This window comes from Pimephales promelas, chromosome 10, assembly GCF_988280905.1.
Source record: "Pimephales promelas chromosome 10, fPimPro1.hap1.1, whole genome shotgun sequence".
Classification (NCBI taxonomy): Eukaryota; Metazoa; Chordata; class Actinopteri; order Cypriniformes; family Leuciscidae; genus Pimephales; species Pimephales promelas.
The window spans coordinates 37,835,548-37,856,102 of NC_142778.1; the positions used below are offsets into that span (position 1 = coordinate 37,835,548).

Below are 20,555 nucleotides of genomic sequence, written 5' to 3' on the forward strand. Positions count from 1 at the left end.
TCTTGAAGACTGTTTGACAGAGAGTGTGTGTGTGTGTGTGTGTTTAGCGCACTGCCTGATGGCGTTGAGGCCGACATCATCGCAACAATCAAGAAAACGTTCAACTTCAGCCACAGCGACGCGCTGCACCTGTTCCAGACGCTGATGGAGTGCATGAGGAACAAAGAGCTGGTGAACACACACACACACACACACACACACACACACACACACACACACACACACACACACACACTCACAGTCTCTCTCAAACACACACACACACACACACTCAGTAATGGCTCGTTTCCCGAGCGGTACGGTACGCAGTTATTTCTGTTTCCACTGTGTAAAGTTGTGAATGCTAGCGTAGCCTTGCGCTGGAGTAGTTAGCGCTAGCGGTCCCTGTAGGGCGGAGCTAGACTCGCTGCAGGACGTTGATTGGTCGACAGTGTGTCGTCACTTGCACGAGCTATGACATCTTTAGAAGAGACGTTCTTCAATATACAGTGGAAATGTAATCCTTCTGTTATTGTGTCACGAATGTTGTTTTAAGAGTTTTTCAGTCGTTTAAAGCTCTAATCTGTGTGTGTGTGTGTGTGTGTGTGTGTGTGTGACTGAATTGTTTGCCTTATTTCTTCTTGTACCTTTGACGTATACTGCTATTATGCTCTTATTGATAAAACTGTAGTTTCACAGAACACACAGTGTTGAGTCGGTCAGTGTGTGTCGTCTGACGAGATGATGATCAGATATGAAGATGTGTGTATGATTAATATCTGCCGTCACCTCGGCGATCAGCCGCCGGAGCGAACGAGCCGTCAGTGTTGGGTCAATAAGGTCAGGTTTATGAGCGACACATGCGTGTTTGACCCCGTGTGTGTGTGTGTGTGTGTCTCAGATCACTGTGTTTCCTGTGGGCTCTGAGGACCATCAGGACATCGATGTGGCGATCCTGAAGGCTCTGCTCAAAGGTCAGTGTGGAACGACCCACATGCACGTGTGTGTGTGTGTGTGTGTGTGTGTGTGTGTGTGTGTGACAATGCGGGTGTTTTCTTTTTCCAAATGTACAGAGTCACAGTGATGAGACAGAGGATATCACACACACACATTATTTCTCCTGATGATGAACGATCACACACACACACACACACACACGACTGGAATATTAAAGTTGTAATGTTTTCAGATGAATGAAGTGAGTGAATGCTGAGGGTTGAATGCAGTGTGTGATGAAACACCTTCAGATGCTCAAACATTTACTTCACGTTTGAGGAGAATCAATCGATCAAAGTCTAAACGTGTGTGTGTGTGTGTGTGTGTGTGTGTTCACAGGCACGAACGCGACGGCCTTCGATCAGCTGGTGTTGACTCTGGCGTGGGATCGCGTGGACATCGCTAAAGACCACGTGTTTGTTTACGGACAACAGCTGCTGGTTCGTACCCGCGTGTGTGTGCGTGTGTGAAGATAAACACTTGTTTTAGTGTTTGTAGTAAACACACACAAAGATGACCCCCGACCTCTCACAGCACATTCCGATACACTAACTATAACGGGACACCAGTACTGTGGGATTATGATCTATTCAAGGCATTGGGATCGTAATATAGTACTATTTCATTTAATTTCATTCTTAATACATTTTTAAACTTTATTTTATGTTTTAATACATTTTTATAGTGTTTGATTTTGATTTGCTTTAATTTTGAAATGATTTTTACATTCTAATTTTGCTTTGTTATGACATTTAATGTCATATATTTTATGACATTTTATGACATTTAGCTTTTGATTTTCGTAAGTTGATTTGGTTTGAAAAAATGAACTAAAAACTGGATAAAAAAATCAAAAAGAGACTAAAGTTTTCAGTTGTTTAAGGGATTGTTCTCCCAGAATGCCCTCAGTGATGTTCTGATGAACCAGTAAACAACACTGACTTTAATCATATGGACAAAACACTGACGTCCTCTATAAGTTCAACTGCACTGTGAATGATCGTTTTGAGCATTCGGTTAAAGTGTGTGTGTGTGTGTGTGTGTGTGTGTGTGTGTGTAGGTGGGTTCTCTGGAGCAGGCGATGTTGGATGCGTTAGTGATGGACCGTGTGGAGTTTGTTAAACTACTGATAGAGAATGGCGTCAGTATGCACCGATTCCTCACCATTACACGCCTGGAGGAGCTTTACAACACGGTACACACACACACACACACACACATGCACAATGATACATGTGAATATATTGTTCTTGAGTGTAAACTCAATATTCTCACAGAAACAAACACCCACCAACCCAACGCTGTATCACCTGGTGAGAGACGTCAAACAGGTAAAGAGGAGCGACAGGTGTGTGTGTGTGTGTGTGTGTGTTTCCCAAACCAGCGGCTGTAAGAGGGAGAGACGCTGAGTGTGTGTGTGTGTGTGTCCTCCAGGGGAATCTCCCGCCCAACTATAAGATCACGCTGATCGACGTGGGTCTGGTGATCGAGTTCCTGATGGGAGGAACGTATCGCTGCAACTACACACGCAAACGCTTCCGCATCATCTACAACAACCTGCTCGGGAACAGCCGGGTAAATCACACACCACACTGGGAATATCACACTGGGAATATACCACACTGGGAATACCACACTGGGGATATCACACTGGGAATATACCACTGGGGATATCACACTGGGAATATCACACTGGGGATATCACACTGGGAATATCACACTGGAAATATCACACTGGGGATATCACACTGGAAATATCACACTGGGAATATCACACTGGGAATATACCACACTGGGGATACCACACTGGGAATGAGACGAACACAATCACAGTTATATTAATACACACTCTTACTCTTCTCAGCTTTGAATGACAAACGTCACTTTGAAGCTCAAAAAAGTCATCTGTCCATCATTAAAGTTCCTCAATCGTCCATTATGATGGACAGATGACCTTTTTTGACCTTCAAACTGACGGTTGTCATTCACTGCTATTATAAAGCTGGGCAGAGTTAGGGTGTGTATTAATATAACTGTGATTGTGTTCGTCTGAAAGGAGAGTGTCACACACACTCGGATGAGAGTAAATCATGGGCTAATCTTTAGCTTTTCATCAACTCACTGATCCCAGTATGGGAAGTGATGTCTTCATGGGTTCAGACCAGAATGAAAGATCTAATGCTCTCTCTCTCTCTCTCTGTCAGCGATCGGGGCGACACACGGCCAGCAGTTCCCATGAGTCCTTCAGCATTCAGGCTGATAAAAAGGAGAAAACTCGACACAATCACTTCATCAAGACGGCTCAGCCTTACAAGCCCAAGGTATAATGAGTGTGTGTGTGAGTGAGTGTGTGTGTGTGTGTGTGTCGCTGCTCTAACCGCCCGCTCGTCCCCCAGCCGGACTCGGCGTCGGAGCAGCAGAAGAAGAAGAGCCGAGAGGAGGTGGTGGACATCGATGACCCGGAGACTCGGCGCTTCCCGTACCCGTTCAACGAGCTGCTGGTGTGGGCCGTGCTGATGAAGCGGCAGAAGATGTCCCTGTTCTTCTGGCAGCACGGAGAGGAGTCCACCGCCAAGGCCCTGGTGGCCTGCAAGCTGCTGCGCTCCATGGGATACGAGGCCAAGAAGAGCGACGTGGTGGACGACACCTCCGAGGAGCTGAAGGAGTACTCCAGGTCAGCCTGAGTCTGAGCGGGTTAGATCTGACCCTAACCCTGACCCTAACCATGACCCTGACCCTAACCATGACCCTAACCATGACCCTACCCAGATAGCAAACTGACATTGAATCAACGTGGAAATATGACATCGAAACAACGTTGAATGTCACGAGAGACGTCGTTTCCACGTTGATTTAATGTCAGTTTGCTGTCTGGGTAACCATGACCCTAACCCCTAACCCCTGACCCCTGACCGGTCTGAGGAACACAGCGACACACCCGCCGGAGGAAAACAGTCCAACCCACAGAAAGCCGAGCGCAGTTTTTTCAAATCTTTACTCATTTATTTTGAGAATTTTTCATCGTTGCATAATTTAAACAGTCAAAATGTCAAATTGACCATTTCAATAAAAAATCTATTACAAAAATGATTTATTTAAACTCTGAACACATTTTTAACATTCCAGCAGACATTATAGTGTAGCAGCTAAGCACAGCATTACTCTGGCGTCTCGGAGCCTGTCCCAAGCGAGTCGCGATCAGGAATCGGATACTTATAAAATGAGCATTTCGGTTCCTCTGTGAGCGCTTCAGTTTGAGTTTGAAGAATTGAAATTAGGAAATCAATAACAATCGGGATTGATGAGCAGAATCGGCTCTCGGCCGCTGAGTCTGACTGATCTCATATTTGATTGTGTATTACTGTGAAGCTGTGTGTAAAGTGACGGCGGTGTGTGTGTGTGTGTGTCAGTGAGTTCGGGCAGCTGGCGGTGGACCTGTTGGAGCAGTCGTTCCGGCAGGACGAGACGATGGCCATGAAGCTGCTGACGTACGAGCTGAAGAACTGGAGCAACTCCACGTGTCTGAAGCTGGCGGTGTCGTCGCGGCTCCGGCCCTTCGTGGCGCACACCTGCACACAGATGCTGCTGTCCGACATGTGGATGGGCCGCCTCAACATGCGCAAGAACTCCTGGTACAAGGTACGACATCACGGTCAGCAGGAGGGGGATGTGGACTCGATGATGAAGCCACACACACACCACATATCCCTCTGAACACCAGAGGGCATCTCACACACACAGAAGTACGATAACACACATCATTTTCTGGTATTGACTGATATAAATCTAGAACCGTTCTCTGTTTTTGGCCACAAGTGATCTAAAGTAGAACAGACCCGTCAGCAAATAGGCTCCTATAATACACCAGCTACAGAAAAGAATAAAAAAAAAAAAAATTCCAAAATGGAAAACTTGCAGATATACGTTTATTCTGTAGAAATGCAGATAAACACCAAGAATAATTACACAAATACGAAATATACGAAATGCGCATGCCTGTTTAGCAGACGGCTTTATCCAGAGTGTAAGAGTGTATTGGTGTGTGTGTGTGTGTGTGTGTAGGTGATCCTGAGCATCCTGGTCCCTCCTGCCATCCTCTTGCTGGAGTACAAGACCAAAGCGGAGATGTCCCACATTCCCCAGTCGCAGGACGCCCACCAGAGCATGGAGGACAGCGAACACAACCTGCAGAACCCCGACGACATCCCCATGGTACACACACACACACACACTTCAGACTGAGAACGTGCCTCGGCCACCGCTCCGCACACACCCACCCTCACAAAACTGTCAATCTTTACACGAGTGTGTGTGTGTGTGTGTGTGTGTGTTGAGGCGGTGTTGCACAATCACACTGGAACAAATGATCTGTGATCTCCGGCGCAAACATCTAAACATTTCCACATCAACACACCAGAGAGGGACTGAACATGTGACTGACAAAAATGAGTTTGTGCTGAAAAACAAGAACAAAATAATCTCGTTTCCCCTGTGAATTATGGGTATTTTTCTGACTCCACTGATGTTAGTTCTTGTTTTAAGCACAAGCTTAAAGGAGTAGTTCACTTCAGAAACACTTTTGCTGATAATTTACTCGCCCCCGTGTCATCCAAGATGTCCATGTCTTTCTTTCTTCAGTCGAAAAGAAATGAAGGTTTTTGATGAAAACATTCCAGGATTTTCTCCATATAATGGACTTCAATGGGGACCAAACGGTTCAAGGTCCAAAAGACAGTTTCAGTGCAAACTGTTCAAAGGGCTTTAAACGACACCAGACGATGAATAAGGGTCTTATCAAGAACCCTTCGAGTCATGACTCAAAAAAAGATTTGTTCATTTTGATGAACGAGTTTGAACAGGAGAGTCACGAACGTGCATCACAGAACAGAGCAAGGCGAGCATTTGAACTTATAAAACTTAAACTTTCTTATTTATTTATTAAATGAGCAATTGTTTCGCTTGATAAGACCCTTATTTTTATTCATCGTCTGGAATCGTTTAAAGCCCTTTAAACAGTTTGCACTGAAACTGTCTTTTGGACCTTGAACCGTTTGGTCCCCATTGAAGTCCATTATATGGAGAAAATCCTGGAATGTTTTCATCAAAAACCTTCATTTCTTTTCGACTGAAGAAAGAAAGACATGGACATCTTGGATGACACGGGGGCGAGTAAATTATCAGCTAAAGTGTTTTCAAAAGTGAACTACTGCTTTAATTTTCATGCATTTTTCAGTGAATAAGACTTACATGCAGACCAGTAAATGAATCTTGATTTAGGAAAGTTTATATATCTGTGCTGGAAAACAAGCATGAACCCTGAGGAACAGCATCTGCATGTGTTTTGACAGCTGTTTGTGTGTGTGTGTGTGTGTGTGTGTGTGTGTCAGGATGTGTTTAAGGAAGTGCGCATGAATGAGAACGCAGAAATGAAAAGTGAGTCGGAGGTCCACGTCCGCTCGCGCCGGTTACCCATCACTCGCAAGTTCTACGCGTTTTACCACGCGCCCATCGTCAAGTTCTGGTTCAACACGGTACGTATGACTCTTTTCTCACGCTCTCTCTGTGTGTGTGTGTGTGTGTGTGTGTGTGTAGTTCTGTAATAAGTGTTCTGGATGGTTGTTCCCATGAGATAGGATCAGAGACACTCGTCTCTGCATAAACTCTCGGTGTTACACAGATAAACATCTCACAACTAGTGGATGTTTTACTAGTGACATTTCAACTGTGTGTGTGTGTGTGTGTGTGTGTGTGGCGCTTGTTGATCATTCATCTGCTGTTTCTCATAAGCTGAAGTGTGTTGAGGTGAATGTGAATTAAAGATTTTCTGAAAAGCAAATGATTGTTGTGTGTGTGTGTGTGTGTGTGTGTGTGATGAATCATCATGACTCTTTGATCGCTCGGCCGCTGTAAACAATTCTTGAGCAACTGCGCAATCGGATCAAACACACACTGATCCCTCAGTCTGTGATGCAGGAAATCAGGAATACAGTCATAAATTAGAGTTTATTACAATATTATATTATATATTATTCTAATATTATTCGTTAGAGTTTACTGTCTAATGCAAAATGTCACAGAATTTGGCCGTCGCTGGATTCATAAATCAAACTATTCTCTAGAAACCAGCAAATAGATGATTGGTTTAACTTGAAGAAATGATGACAGAAATGCAACACACTATAGTTTATAATAGTTTCATATGGTTATAAATTAAAACAGTTATTGAGTTTATTTGATTATCACTGTTTTTTTGTTGACGCATTTGTAATTAATCATAAAACACAGAAAAATGAACACAATTTGATGGATTGGATAGATTGTGTCACGGTCTCCTGGATATAGCCTGTGTGTGTGCCGTCTCTCTGCGATGCTCGATTGTGATGGTGTGTGTGTGTGTGTGTGTGTGTGTTGCAGCTCTTTTATATCGGGTTCCTGATGCTGTACTCCTTCGTGGTGTTGGTGAAGATGAACGAGCTTCCGTCTCCTCAGGAGTGGGTCGTGATTCTGTACATCTTCACGCTGGCGGTGGAGAAGTTACGAGAGGTGTGTGTGTGTGTGTGTGTGTGTGTTCAGATGTTTGAGTGGGTATCAGACTTGTTTAATTTTTTGTTTCAGCGTTAGCGTTAGCCCTGATGATTGTGGGTTTCCTCTCTAGATGTTCATGTCTGAAGGAGGGAAAATCAGTCAGAAGATTAAAGTGTGGTTCAGCGACTACTTCAACATTTCTGACTTCCTGGCCATCCTAATGTTCTTCGTGGGCTTCGGTCTGCGCTTCGGCGATGATAGCGTGTTTATCGCGGGCCGGATCGTGTACTGCCTGAACATCATCTTCTGGTACGTGCGGCTGCTGGATATTCTGGCTGTCAATCAGCAGGCGGGGCCGTACGTCATGATGATCGGGAAGATGGTGAGCGCGTGTGACGAGTGTTGCGGTACATGTGACGCAATATATGAAGTCAGACTACTTTTTAATGTTACAAGTAACCCAGATAGCAAACTGACATTGAATCAACGTGGAAAAATGACAATGCGAAACAACGTTGATCTGACATTGTTTTGCTCATCGAATTAACGTTGAACCAACGTCAGACGCATCATTCTTTCAAAACTAATGGAAAATCAACTTGAAATCAACGCGTTGTTTCAACGTTATGAAAGCAAACCAATTTTCGATTTCATTTAGCTTTGAAGAATGCCGCGTCTGACGTTGGTTCAACGTTAATTCGATGAGCAAAATCAACGTTGTTTCAATGTCATGAGAGACGTCGTTTCCACGTTGATTCAATGTCAGTTTGCTGTCTGGGAACGGCCATTACGTAATCTGACGACTTTTATAATGTAACAAGTAATGCATTACAGCAGTATCATAACATCACTTCTGAAACCCATCACTGCTGGTGTTGACCGGCGTGTGTTCGCTCTGTCCGCAGGTGGCCAACATGTTCTATATCGTGGTCATCATGGCCGTCGTCCTGCTGAGTTTCGGGGTTCCTCGTAAAGCCATTTTGTACCCAAACGAGGAGCCTTCATGGACTCTGGCCAAAGATGTGGTTTTCCAGCCCTACTGGATGATGTACGGGGAAGTTTATGCGTACGAGATTGACGGTAAACCCCTGGAGACTCGCACACAGAACTAGCGTTAACACATCATTTATCTATAAACACAATCAAACACTAACGAACCCAAACACATCCTTGGGTTAAACGGGAAACACTTTACAAGAAGGTTTCGTTTATTTACATTCGCTAACTCTCATGAACTAACAAGAAAAATACTTGATGTTGATTTTAATATTCACTAAAATTAAATTAAATGCTCAATTACATGTGTGTGTTTGCAGTGTGTGCGAACTCGAGCGAGGATCACGCCAGGAAGCTGTGTGACACGGGTGTGTGGCTGACGCCGCTGCTGCAGGCCGTCTATCTGTTCGTCCAGTACATCCTGATGGTGAACCTGCTCATCGCCTTCTTCAAGTGAGTGGCCCGCCCCGCGCGAGTGTGTGTTCTCCGACGTCATGCTAACTGACGTGCCGTTTCTCTGCAGTAACGTGTACCTACAGGTGAAGTCCATATCTAACCTGGTGTGGAAGTACCAGCGCTACCACTTCATCATGGCGTATCACGACAAGCCCATCCTGCCGCCGCCGCTGATTCTGCTCAGCCACGTGGCGTCAGTCCTGTCGTCCATCTGCAGGAAGAGGAAGAAGGACAGCAGCACCTACGGACCAAGTAACGTGTCTTAATGTGTCCTCTAAAACTCTCCAATTCATCTGAATGCGCCTCAGATATCTTCTATAACGCTAGTCTTAATTACCATTTCAAGATGTCTGAGATTTGGAGTTCGAAAAGCAGGAGTCGCGATATAGCTTGACGTCAATATTACATTTCAAAAGGCGATGATTTAATTGAGATGGCCATGTGGTATTCATTTTATTATTAGTGCTGTTTAAAAAAAGCTTTAAACGTGATGCCGTTTGCCCGCAGAGCTCTTCCTGACCGAGGAGGACCAGAAGAAGCTGCACGACTTCGAGGAGCAGTGCGTAGAGACGTACTTCCACGAGAAAGACGATCAGTTCCACTCCGGGAGTGAAGAGAGAATCAGACTCACGTCCGACAGGTCTGCAGGATTTTAATTTAGTTCATGTTTTGTTCTCATCTGATAGTGTCAGTGCAATTAAATCAATAACATTACTGTATATTAAAGGGTTAGTTCACCCAAAAATGAAAATTCTGTCAGTATTTACTCACCCTCATGTTGTTCAACCCCGTAAGACCTTCGTTCATCTTCGCAACACAAATTAAGATATTTAAGATATTAAGATCGCTCCTGCATACTAGTCCATAGGCTTCTTGAGGGAATGACTCTTGCTGTCCTCGAAAAGTCATTAAAGACATCGTTAAAATAGTCCAAGTGACTACAGCGGCTCAATCTTAACTTTATCAAACGACGAGAACACTTTTGTGCGCAAAAATAACGACTTTATTTCAACTATTCACTTCCTTCTCCATGAGCCTGTAGTCAGTTAGCGTAGTGTGATTGCGTAAAGCTACGTCACACGAAGGCTCACTATTGGCCGACGCTGGTCATGTGTGTGATGCGTGTGACGTACAATAACAGAAGCTTACGCTATTAAACTAGTAACCTGACTCGCGCAGAGGGAGAAATAAACCAATAGTTGAAATAAAGTCCTTATTTTTGCGCACAAAAGTGTTCTCGTCGTTTGATAAAGTTAAGATTGAGCCCCTGTAGTCACTTGGACTATTTTAACGATGTCTTTAATGACTTTTCGAGTCATTCCCTCAAGAAGCCTATGGACTGTATGCAGGAGCGATCTTAATATCTTAAATATCTTAATTTGTGTTGCGAAGATGAACGAAGGTCTTACGGGGTTGAACAACATGAGGGTGAGTAAATACTGACAGAATTTTCATTTTTGGGTGAACTAATCCTTTAAGTTGTTTGCAAGTAGATTTAGAGAACAGTCCACATGACCATGGCTGTGTGTGTGTGTGTGTGTGTGTGTGTGTGTGTGTTTCAGGGTGGAAACGATGTGTGTGCAGCTGAAGGAGGTTGGAAACAAGGTGAACTTCATCAAGCGCTCTTTGCACACGCTGGATTCCCAGATCGGACACCTGCAGGACCTCTCGGCGCTCACGGTGGACACGCTAAAGGCGCTAACTGCCCAGCGCGCGTCTGAGGCTAGCAAAGTGCACAACCAGATCACGCGTGAGCTCAGCGTCTCCAAGAACCTGGTGCCCGACCTGACGGGACACTCCAAGTCGAGCGCGCTGGTGCGCTGCAGTGTGGGCTTCCTGCCGCCCACCGCTAGCATAGCAGAGTCGCTGTTTGGGGGCGGAGCCGAAGGGTTTCAGGGGGCGGAGCTTCCCTTGAGCCCGGTGGAGTTGGGATCGTCCAGCTGCGCCGTCCCACAGTCCCTCACGCGCTTCCACTCGCTCAGACGCTCCATCCGCTCAGACACGGGTCACGGCAGCCTCGTTAGCGCTCCAGCGGCATCGGCTACGTTCTTCGTCAGCACGCCGTCGCAGCTCGCAGACTCCAGGCCCTCGCAGACGGAGCCGTCGCACAGCGCCGTGGAGTTCGGGGCCTTCGTGGGTGAGTATGAGGAGAGAGTTACTGAGGGCCTGCCAGTGCTGGTCATACATGAGCCCGAGGGTGAGGGATACGTCAATCATGCCTTCGCTGATGACGAGGATGAGGTCAGAGAGCAAGACCTCACCGCGGACCGGCCCGACAGAAACACGCCGCTCCCGGGTCTCCCTCGGGCCCCCGAGCCCCGGCCCTGGCGCTTCACCAAGGACGGCCGCTGCAGACGTGCGCTACACAGACTCGGGCAGCGGAGCGGAGGTTTGGCTTCGGTCCACCGCTGGGAATCGGGGATAAATCACGCATAACCCCGCCCTAACCTTGACCCTTGACCCTCTGCATGCCCGTGTGTGTGGTAGGGCCCCGATATACTCAAATACCCAAAGGGGCCTTTAGAGAGGGTGAGACGGGTGACCTATGACCTCAGGTGGTTTCATCTCAACCAGTGGCTTTTTACTAAACGTCCCTCAGGAGTGAATAAAGTGCTGTGTGTGTGTGTGTGTGTGTGTGTGTGTGTGTGTGTGTGTGTGTGTGTGAGACTCCACTAACCCGGGCTGGTGCTGGTTTGGGGGTTTGGTTAGAGGCGTGGTATTGATCAGTGGCACCACAGGCATCATGTGACTAATCCACTCATCAAGTGTTTAAATGCCTTTGGACTCATTCTGACATTTTTTCTCTGAAGGTCACAAGGACGAGCCTGAGGGTCAGAGGTCGTTCCCTAAAGAGAGTGCGGTGAGCGGGCGTCAGTCGAGTCCGCCCAGAAAGGCCCGAGATGCGGTTAGTGTAGTTCTGAATGCTAACGATGCCGCGGTTCCCCAGGAGTGTCCCAATCCCGATGGATGTTGTGTTTCTCCGCAGGGGTCGCAGGGTCACATGAGGACGGTGAACTCGTACGCCGGTTTCACAGAGTTCGACAGAAACCCTTCCTTCTTGCATCCAGAGTCCAGTGAGTTGCACACACACACACACGTACCAGTGAACGCTGTTAACATTAACCCGTTCCAGCGGCTCGCTGATGACATCATGAACACAGATCTTACGCTGAACTCTTAAAGGAGTCGTTCACTTCAGAATTAAAATGTCCTGATAGTTTACTCTCCCCTCCTCATCCTAGATGTTCATGTCTGTCTTTCTTCAGTGAGAATGAAGGTTTGTGAGGAACTCCATATAGTGTCTTCAATGGGGTCCAACGGGTCAAAGGTCAGATGTGAGTTTCAGTGCAGCAGAGGAATAAGAGTCTGATCGAGACAAACCAGCGACATTTACAACAAAACACACATTTATATACTTTAACCACTAATGCTGGTCTTGCTCGAGCTGTGATGCGACACACATTACATCATCAGGGTGAAAGGTCACCAAGTAATTTTCCACTGAAGAAAGAAAGACATGAACATCTTGGATGACGTGCGGGAGAGTAAACTATCAGGACATTTTAATTCTGAAGTGAACGACTCCTTTAAGTGTGCGTCCGGTCTCTCTTTATGTGTGTGTGTTTCAGCGCTCAGCAAGCAGGAGAGGACGCGTGTGTCGCTGGAGGACGTCTCGCACTACGAGGATCTGCTGTCGGTCAGTCAAACACTCAATCACCATCTTTAAGGGGAATAAAACCATTGGTGTAGACAGCATTTACATCCAGAAATCTGAATTTCTCTTTCTATTACTCTATTTCTGACCTTTCATGTACTAACGTGCCAGCCAGTGGTGTTGATTGGCTGAGCAGCGTCTCTTAGCCCCGCCCTCAAACACTGTAGTGTCTCTGAGACTGGAAGAGTTCGGCTCGTGTTGTTCGTGTCGAGGAGACGCTGTTCTCTGAGATTGAGACGGTGAAACCCACGCCATCGTTACTGTTCGTATCACTGTGATTCGGATATGATAATGAGCGTTTGCTTTCTGACCAATCACAGCAGAGCGGCTCTCAGAGAGGCGGGGCTTAGAGAGACTGAAGCGTTTCAGACACTGAGAGGAAGAGCTGGAGATTATGAGGACATTAGTGTGTGTTTGACCTTGGGTGTGTGTGAACCTGATGCCGAAACAACATTAGGAGCCTTTAAAACAGCAGAACTGGGGATTTTAGATAATCATATACAGCCACTTGTTATTGTTTTGTACTTTGGTTTCGCCTGGTTTCTGACATGACGTATAAAAAAATAAATAACAGAAATTTTGAAGTAGAAAGACTGAAATATAATTTACTTGTCGAATATATTTCAATAATCTTTACAGCTTTGATAAATCATTTATAGTGTACATGTACACACACACACTCACACACACACTGTTATTCTTCTATTCTCAGGGTAAATCGGCTCAATCCAGCAAACTGTGAGTAACTGTCATTGTGACATCATCGTGTGAAACTAATTAACTCCTGCAGTGATTGTGTTTTATAAATGATTGTTGCGGTCACTGACTAGAACTCGTTTACTCTTGTCATGATGTTTGTCTTCATCGTGTTCAGGAGTCCAGGAGACGACATCTCTAACAGTGAGTGTTTCATCATCACGTCTAATGATCAGCTGATGCTCAAACGTCCTGACTGAACATGTCTAACCGCTGTGTGTGTGTGTGTGTGTGTGTGTGTGTGTGTGTTTCAGCTTTCGCTGCCCGTCACACTCACCTGGGCGCACGCAAAGACTGTAAGTCTGACCCCTGCTGGACCGTCTCAGCGCTGCGCACACACACACACACACACATTTACATGCAACCAGATAATCCGTTAATAATCGGACTGACTGAAGTCTTCATGACATACAAATATATTCATAGAAACGAAATAAAGAACCAGTGCAGGAGGATAGTTATGCGCAAACAGCAGAAAGTTGTGAGCGCATGTCAAACAGTATAAACACACATCGACCCGATCACATGTTCAGCGCTCGTGTAAAAACACTACGTTCACATCCATCAACACGACTGAAACACAAGTTGTGTGTGTGAACGCAGCCGGCTTCAATTACAGATGCAGAACTGCGCCTGATGGGATCGGCACCATGATGATGTTGTGTGTGTGTGTGTGTGTGTGTGTGTGTGTTGTAATGCTCACTCTTTGCTCTGTGTGTTTGGAGCAGCGATCGGGTCTCCCTTCAAGCCCATGGAGAGTTACCAGTACTCAGGTCAGTTCCTGTCCATGTGCTGAAAACTGATCTCAACCCGACCCACAATGCCTCACTCACTTAAACACAAACACTGTAATGAGCGCCTCTAAACGTGTGATTTAACTGGCTGAGGCGTGGCGGCTCGGGTTAGAAACTGTGTGTGACGTGTTCTGACATCAGCCCTGTGTGTGTGTGTGTGTGTGTTAGCGGTGGAGCGTAATAACCTGATGCGGTTGTCCCAGAGTATTCCATTCACCCCAGTCCCCCCTCGAGGTAAGACGCACTCCTGCCCTCCTATCCCATCATGCTTTGCTGTTTTTCATATAGTTCTAGGTGGTGTTTGTTAGGGCTGTCAACTTAAAATGTGACTTTTGAATATTTGTAGAATTAAAAAAAACTGCACATTGGAATATATAAACGCATTATGCATTCGAATTTTTGTTGTGTTGAGGCGCGCGACACATGTTAGCGTCTGTTAGCGTCTCCAGTATTCAGCGCTGGATTACGATGCTAATGTGAATAAGTGCAGATGGTGAAAGATGGTGCAATGACTTGACCAAACCTGCACATCGGTCAGAGCGGCGTGTGTGTGTGTGTGAGAGTATGTTTTCATCAGCTAGAAACACGGTCAATAGAGCATGTGTGTGTGTGTGTGTGTGTGTGTGTGTGTGTGTGTGTGTGTGTGTGAAAGCCGGTATTGGTCTCTCTCTCTGACACTAAGTGTTGCCTTGAGAATTGGAATATAGTTCGATTTTCGCTAATATCCAAGAAAGAAGTTGGAATTTGGCTTTTCCGCCATTTTGACAGCCCTAGTGTGTGTTCAGAGCGGCCGGCCCTACGCTGCATGACGTGTGTGTGTGTGTGTGTGTGGCGCAGGCGAGCCCGTGACCGTGTACCGTCTGGAGGAGAGCTCCCCCAACAGCATCAATAACAGCATGTCGTCGTGGGCTCAGCGCGGCCTGTGTGCGAAGATCGAGTTCCTGAGTAAGGAGGAGATGGGCGGCGGCCTGCGGCGAGCGCTGAAGGTGCTGTGCACATGGGCCGAGTACGACATCCTGAAGCCCGGACACCTGTACATCGTCAAGTCCTTCCTGCCCGAGGTGGTCAACACCTGGCAGACCATCTACAGAGAGGAGACGGTCCTGCACCTCTGCCTCAGGGTACACACACACACACACACACACACACACACAGATGAGCCAGGAGTCATGTGACGATCACTGAAACTCACAACATTTCATAGCAATATGGTAATTAATGTGATGAACGAGTTAGCTCAAACGTAAGCTAAAGAGAGTGATCTAGATTACATTACTAACTACACTTGTCATGTGATGTGTAATCGGGAGCAGACTGCGTGTGTGTGTGTGCCAGCACTGAACTGTGTGTGTGTGTGTGTGTTCCTGCACAGGAGATTCAGCAGCAGAGAGCGGCCCAGAAACTCACGTTTGCCTTCAATCAGATCCGACCCAAAACCATCCCGTACTCACCCAGGTACTGTTCTCTCACACACACACACACACACACACACACACACACACACACACACACACACACACACACACACACACACACACACACACACACACACACACACACACACACACCCAGGTACTGTTCTCACACACACACTCACCCAGGTACTGTTCTCTCACACACACACACACACACACACACACACCCAGGTACTGTTCTCACACACACACACACTCACCCAGGTACTGTTCTCACACACACACACACACTCACCCAGGTACTGTACACTAGGGGTGGTTAATCTGTCTGATTTCCTGATTCGATTACGATTATTGAAGTCCCGATTCGATTACAGTCGATTTTCGATTATTAACGATTCTCGATTACCGATTATTGATTTTCCATTTCACAACAGTAAACGAAAATACACTAGACCAACATATGATTAAATTAGCAGCAGCAACATTTTGGTATTAATTGCACTTTTTATTTGTTTGATATTCATTGAAAATATAATGATGGTTAGTGAGGACATGCAAACATGCTTGTTATCTACTACTTAAGCAACTCATTATCTTTACATTTATTAACTTTACATTTTTTTTCAAAAGCAATTTTGTTGCATTATAATGCAAATGCACCTGGTTCTATTAATTGACAGCATTACAATGTATTTTGTGATTTCCTTCAATTGAAAATATTTGAAGCAAGTTTGGGGGACTTGAAGGGCACCCGATTCAGAGAATCACCTAGAAATTCAAAAGAACAGCATTTATCTGAAATAGAAAGCTTTTGTAACATTAAACAATACCGTTCAAATGTTTGGAGTCGGTAAGAATTTTTATTTAATTTTTTGGGCAAAAGAAAAAAAAAATCTATACTTTTATTCATCAAGGATAAATTAAGTTAATCAAAAGTTAAAGTACAAGACATTTATAATGTTACAAATCGATTATCTGAATCTTTTGTGTGTGACTATAAATAATTTGCTTTAAAAGTACAAAGTAATGACCCATAAAGAATTAATGCACAATATATTTTATTAACATTACAAAGAATGACCAGGAAAATAAATGTGTGCCTGAACTAGGAGCATACTTGTAGTAAATAAATAATATAACGACTGGTGCAGCCGAGTGTTTTTCCTCCTCTGGCTGGAAAGGTGTCATATGGCTTCTCATATTTGTTGGTTTTATTCCACAAAGCGTACAACTAGTGCGGCTCTTGTCCAGCTCCTTTCCCCCTTCAACTTCAGAAGCCAAAATATTTCCACACGTCAGCTTTTAACCGAACAAGGAAAGTGTTTGGATCTCGCATGCCATCTCATCTCTGTTATGTGCACGCCACAGACGGTCCCGCCACTTCCGCGCTTCAGAGTTCCGTCTTTCGCGTTCCGTCAATATTACGTTATTTTAAATGCATATAAAAATTTTTTTTTTTAAATAGATTTTTTGACATTTGTGAATCGATTCAGGATCGTCCACGTCCGCATCGCGATGCATCGAGAATCGATTTTTTTCCCCCCACCCCTACTGTACACACATTTACACACATACACACACACACACACGTAGGCTGGAGATTATGAAACTCTGCACGATCATTTAAAACAAACACCAGTTAGGTTGAAGATGCTGCTGAACATTTGTCTCCAAACACACAGAGGTGTGTGTGTGTGTGTGTGTGTGCAGGTTCCTGGAGGTGTTCCTGCTGTACTATCACTCATATATGTGTGTGTGTGTGTGTGTGCAGGTTCCTGGAGGTGTTCCTGCTGTACTATCACTCATATATGTGTGTGTGTGTGTGTGTGTGTGTGCAGGTTCCTGGAGGTGTTCCTGCTGTACTATCACTCATATATGTGTGTGTGTGTGTGTGTGTGTGTGTGTGTGTGCAGGTTCCTGGAGGTGTTCCTGCTGTACTGTCACTCCGCCGGTCAATGGTTCGCTATAGAGGAGTGCATCACGGGAGATTTCCGCAAGTTTAATAACAACAACGGGGATGAAATCGTCCCGACGAACCTCCTGGAGGAAACCATGCTGGCCTTCAGCCACTGGACGTACGAGTACACACGCGGAGAGCTGCTCGTGCTCGACCTGCAGGGTGTGTGTGTGTGTGTGTGTGATCCTCACTGCTCAATCACAGCATTCGGACTCGTCTGGTGCGCTCGCTCACTCTGACTGGAGGGTTTTACGTTTAGTTTTTGTATATTTTTTTTACTTCATCGGAATGGTACTAAACTTGGTGAAGGTTTTGGCACTTGCTGTGTGAACACACACACACACACAAAAGAAACTCATGGACGTGATTTGAATAGGTTTAATGGTCTTGAAACCAGTCGCACTTCAGTCAGAAACGAGCGCATTGGATGAGAGTTTCCTCTAGTGGAAGCGTTTGGAACTGCAGCCAAACACACTCTCACTGAACGCTGGTTTACTGAGATCAGCTCACACGCGGAGTTTTATGGCTTTGATTTTCTCGCAGTTTTATAGAAAAAAAACGTGATTTTGAAAATATGTATTTCATATAATGATTTAAAATAGTCTTTGTGCATTTTTCATAAAACGGGCAATAAGGTTGGACACTGAGTCTGATATAAAAAAAAACATTTCTGGATTGCATTTTTCATAACAATACACGTAAAATTCTGTAACTTTAAGTTCACTTTTTAAACCAGTGTTCACTTCAGCAATCATCTGCCGAGTGTCGAGTTTAAGAGATTCAGTCTGTCGCTTCAAGATTTACCAGTTTACCACAATTTTCAGGTCTACGCTCAAAAAGTAAAATAAATGGATTTTAAAAACAGTATAAATATAATTTAGTATAAAAAATACAAATATTAAATAAAAAACATTACCAAATTAAAATATAGGACATTGATTTTTCACAAAAAAATTCTGTAGTTGTTGACCGACACGTGAAGAGCACCAGAGTTCACAACAGCAGTAGCTTAACATCTGTTACACCTGTGTAACGCCGTCTTCTGCTCTGTGTGTGTGTGTGTGTAAACTACTCTCTCTCTCTGCAGGAGTGGGCGAGATACTGACGGACCCGTCGGTCATCAAGAGCGGAGAGAAAGGGTCAGTTTTCCAACAAACGAAGTGTATCTCAGAAGTTGTTTTAACATCTTTAACTCTTACGAAACATCAGTTTATTAATGTGTTTTCTGTATTTGAACACGTCAGGTCGTACGACATGATCTTCGGCCCCGCGAACCTGGGAGACGACGCCATCCGAAACTTCCGCGCCAAACACCACTGCAACTCCTGCTGCCGCAAACTCAAGCTCCCAGGTGAGCGACTCGTGGAGTATCATCGTAACTCTACGCTGACTCATCCGTAACTCTGTTCTAAAAAAAATTCTAATTCTAAAAATTCTAATTTCTAACATTCGTCGAGATTCGTCAGCGTGTGTGTGTGAGAGTGAGTGTAAAAGCACTTAGCGAGCGAGTGAAAGCACTCGGCATGTGAGTGTGTGTGATTGTGAAAGTGCTCAGTGTGTGTGAAAGCGCTTACAATTCGCTCAAATCAAGAGCATCTGACGGCCAGCTTACTGATGCGTGTTAATCCTAACACACACTAGTATAATTTCCTAAGGAATTCCTAAGAATTTGTGAACTACTGTTGCCAAAGTTAATGCATTTTTAAAAGATGCTTGATTTGGTTTATATTTGCTCATTGCGCCCTCTTGTGGACACTTGTAACTTTTCCGTCATTTTGACAGCTGCAACAGCACTTTATTCTGTATCTGCAGTTTTAAAGGAGATTTGTGTGTGTGTGTGTTCAGACCTGAAGCGTAACGACTACACCCCCGATAAGCTGACGCTGCAGCACGACTCCTCCGAGGGCCCGTCCCACTCGCCGCCTGCAGGGGGCGCCGCTAAAGACCCGCGCCCGGCGATGCGCTTAATGCTGTGAGCTGCGCACGACTCGCCGACGCCAGTGGTCCCGAGTGCCGAATGATGAAAGAAACAAGACATGATGCGTGTTGTGTGTGTGTGTGTGTGGTGGACACAAGTGTGCGTGACTCTAATGACGTTACGTTGAGAGTGTGTTTCAGAACAAAAGAACAGATGCAACTTAGAGATGTTTATAAGTCAGTTTATCCTGTATGATTAAAACAGGATTGTCATCTTTTAAAAGTATTTTTTAAGATTTTTATGTCTATGAAATTATAAAAGGTTAATAACTGGTACAATATCACTGTATAGAGTTAAATATTTATTCTAAACAAGTTGCCTTGTATAATATAAAAGCAATTTTCATGTGATGTCTGTCACTTTTTGGAAAGAACACTTGCTTATATACTATTATCAGATTTTGTACAGAGCTGTATGCCAACAGAATGTTTCTATGTACAGAGAACACACTGTATGAATGCATTTATGTTTCAGACTTCATGTATGTTTGAATCTCGTGTAGATTAAGGGCAGATTGCAATGCAATGACGGCCAGTGTGTGTGACCTCACTGCGCTGACCACTGAAACCAGTCCACAATCAAGACTCGCGTTTATAATATGTTACAGCGGTACTTTAGTCATTTATTGTCGCTGGAGGATCGTGTGAGGGTGTTAATCTAGTGTATCTCATAGATACATTTATCTGGCACGATTCTATCGGCTGAAACATGAGAATGTTTGATGCTGGGGATGTTAATGGATCTGTAAACATTTTTTACTGTATATTTAATAAAACACTGAAAAATCATCTAATGGTCATTTGCCTATTTCCGAGACACTTTTAGCTTTGTCTGTTTGTGATTTATGTGTTTAAAAGCTTCAAGAACAGCAACACATATGGCTCTTGGTGTGAACCAACGTTTAAAGCCCTTCCACGCCGAGACCGATAAAGATATAGAAAATAAGTAATCGAATAGCAGAGTCCAAAACTAGGCTATAACGAAA

The 20,555-nt window shown here is 44.8% G+C and overlaps 1 protein-coding gene across 1 annotated transcript in view; it reads left to right on the forward strand.

The window, feature by feature from the left end:
• trpm7 (transient receptor potential cation channel, subfamily M, member 7) overlaps positions 1-20,358 on the forward strand; it is a 32,421-nt gene extending 12,063 nt beyond the window's left edge. Inside the window, exons 9-40 of the mRNA XM_039680264.2 lie at positions 48-171; positions 881-953; positions 1,315-1,415; positions 2,036-2,170; positions 2,253-2,306; positions 2,410-2,550; positions 3,180-3,296; positions 3,372-3,649; positions 4,386-4,614; positions 5,038-5,187; positions 6,363-6,506; positions 7,390-7,518; positions 7,631-7,882; positions 8,406-8,580; positions 8,817-8,949; positions 9,020-9,204; positions 9,460-9,592; positions 10,515-11,089; positions 11,763-11,857; positions 11,939-12,026; positions 12,582-12,649; positions 13,380-13,405; positions 13,542-13,567; positions 13,678-13,719; positions 14,152-14,196; positions 14,386-14,451; positions 15,055-15,338; positions 15,590-15,672; positions 17,549-17,754; positions 18,680-18,731; positions 18,837-18,943; positions 19,438-20,358. Coding sequence (XP_039536198.2) covers positions 48-171; positions 881-953; positions 1,315-1,415; positions 2,036-2,170; positions 2,253-2,306; positions 2,410-2,550; positions 3,180-3,296; positions 3,372-3,649; positions 4,386-4,614; positions 5,038-5,187; positions 6,363-6,506; positions 7,390-7,518; positions 7,631-7,882; positions 8,406-8,580; positions 8,817-8,949; positions 9,020-9,204; positions 9,460-9,592; positions 10,515-11,089; positions 11,763-11,857; positions 11,939-12,026; positions 12,582-12,649; positions 13,380-13,405; positions 13,542-13,567; positions 13,678-13,719; positions 14,152-14,196; positions 14,386-14,451; positions 15,055-15,338; positions 15,590-15,672; positions 17,549-17,754; positions 18,680-18,731; positions 18,837-18,943; positions 19,438-19,568 — 4,447 coding nt within the window. The 3' untranslated portion in view covers positions 19,569-20,358. The remainder of the gene's footprint in view (positions 1-47; positions 172-880; positions 954-1,314; positions 1,416-2,035; positions 2,171-2,252; positions 2,307-2,409; positions 2,551-3,179; positions 3,297-3,371; positions 3,650-4,385; positions 4,615-5,037; positions 5,188-6,362; positions 6,507-7,389; positions 7,519-7,630; positions 7,883-8,405; positions 8,581-8,816; positions 8,950-9,019; positions 9,205-9,459; positions 9,593-10,514; positions 11,090-11,762; positions 11,858-11,938; positions 12,027-12,581; positions 12,650-13,379; positions 13,406-13,541; positions 13,568-13,677; positions 13,720-14,151; positions 14,197-14,385; positions 14,452-15,054; positions 15,339-15,589; positions 15,673-17,548; positions 17,755-18,679; positions 18,732-18,836; positions 18,944-19,437) is intronic.
• Positions 20,359-20,555: the final 197 nt, after the last annotated feature.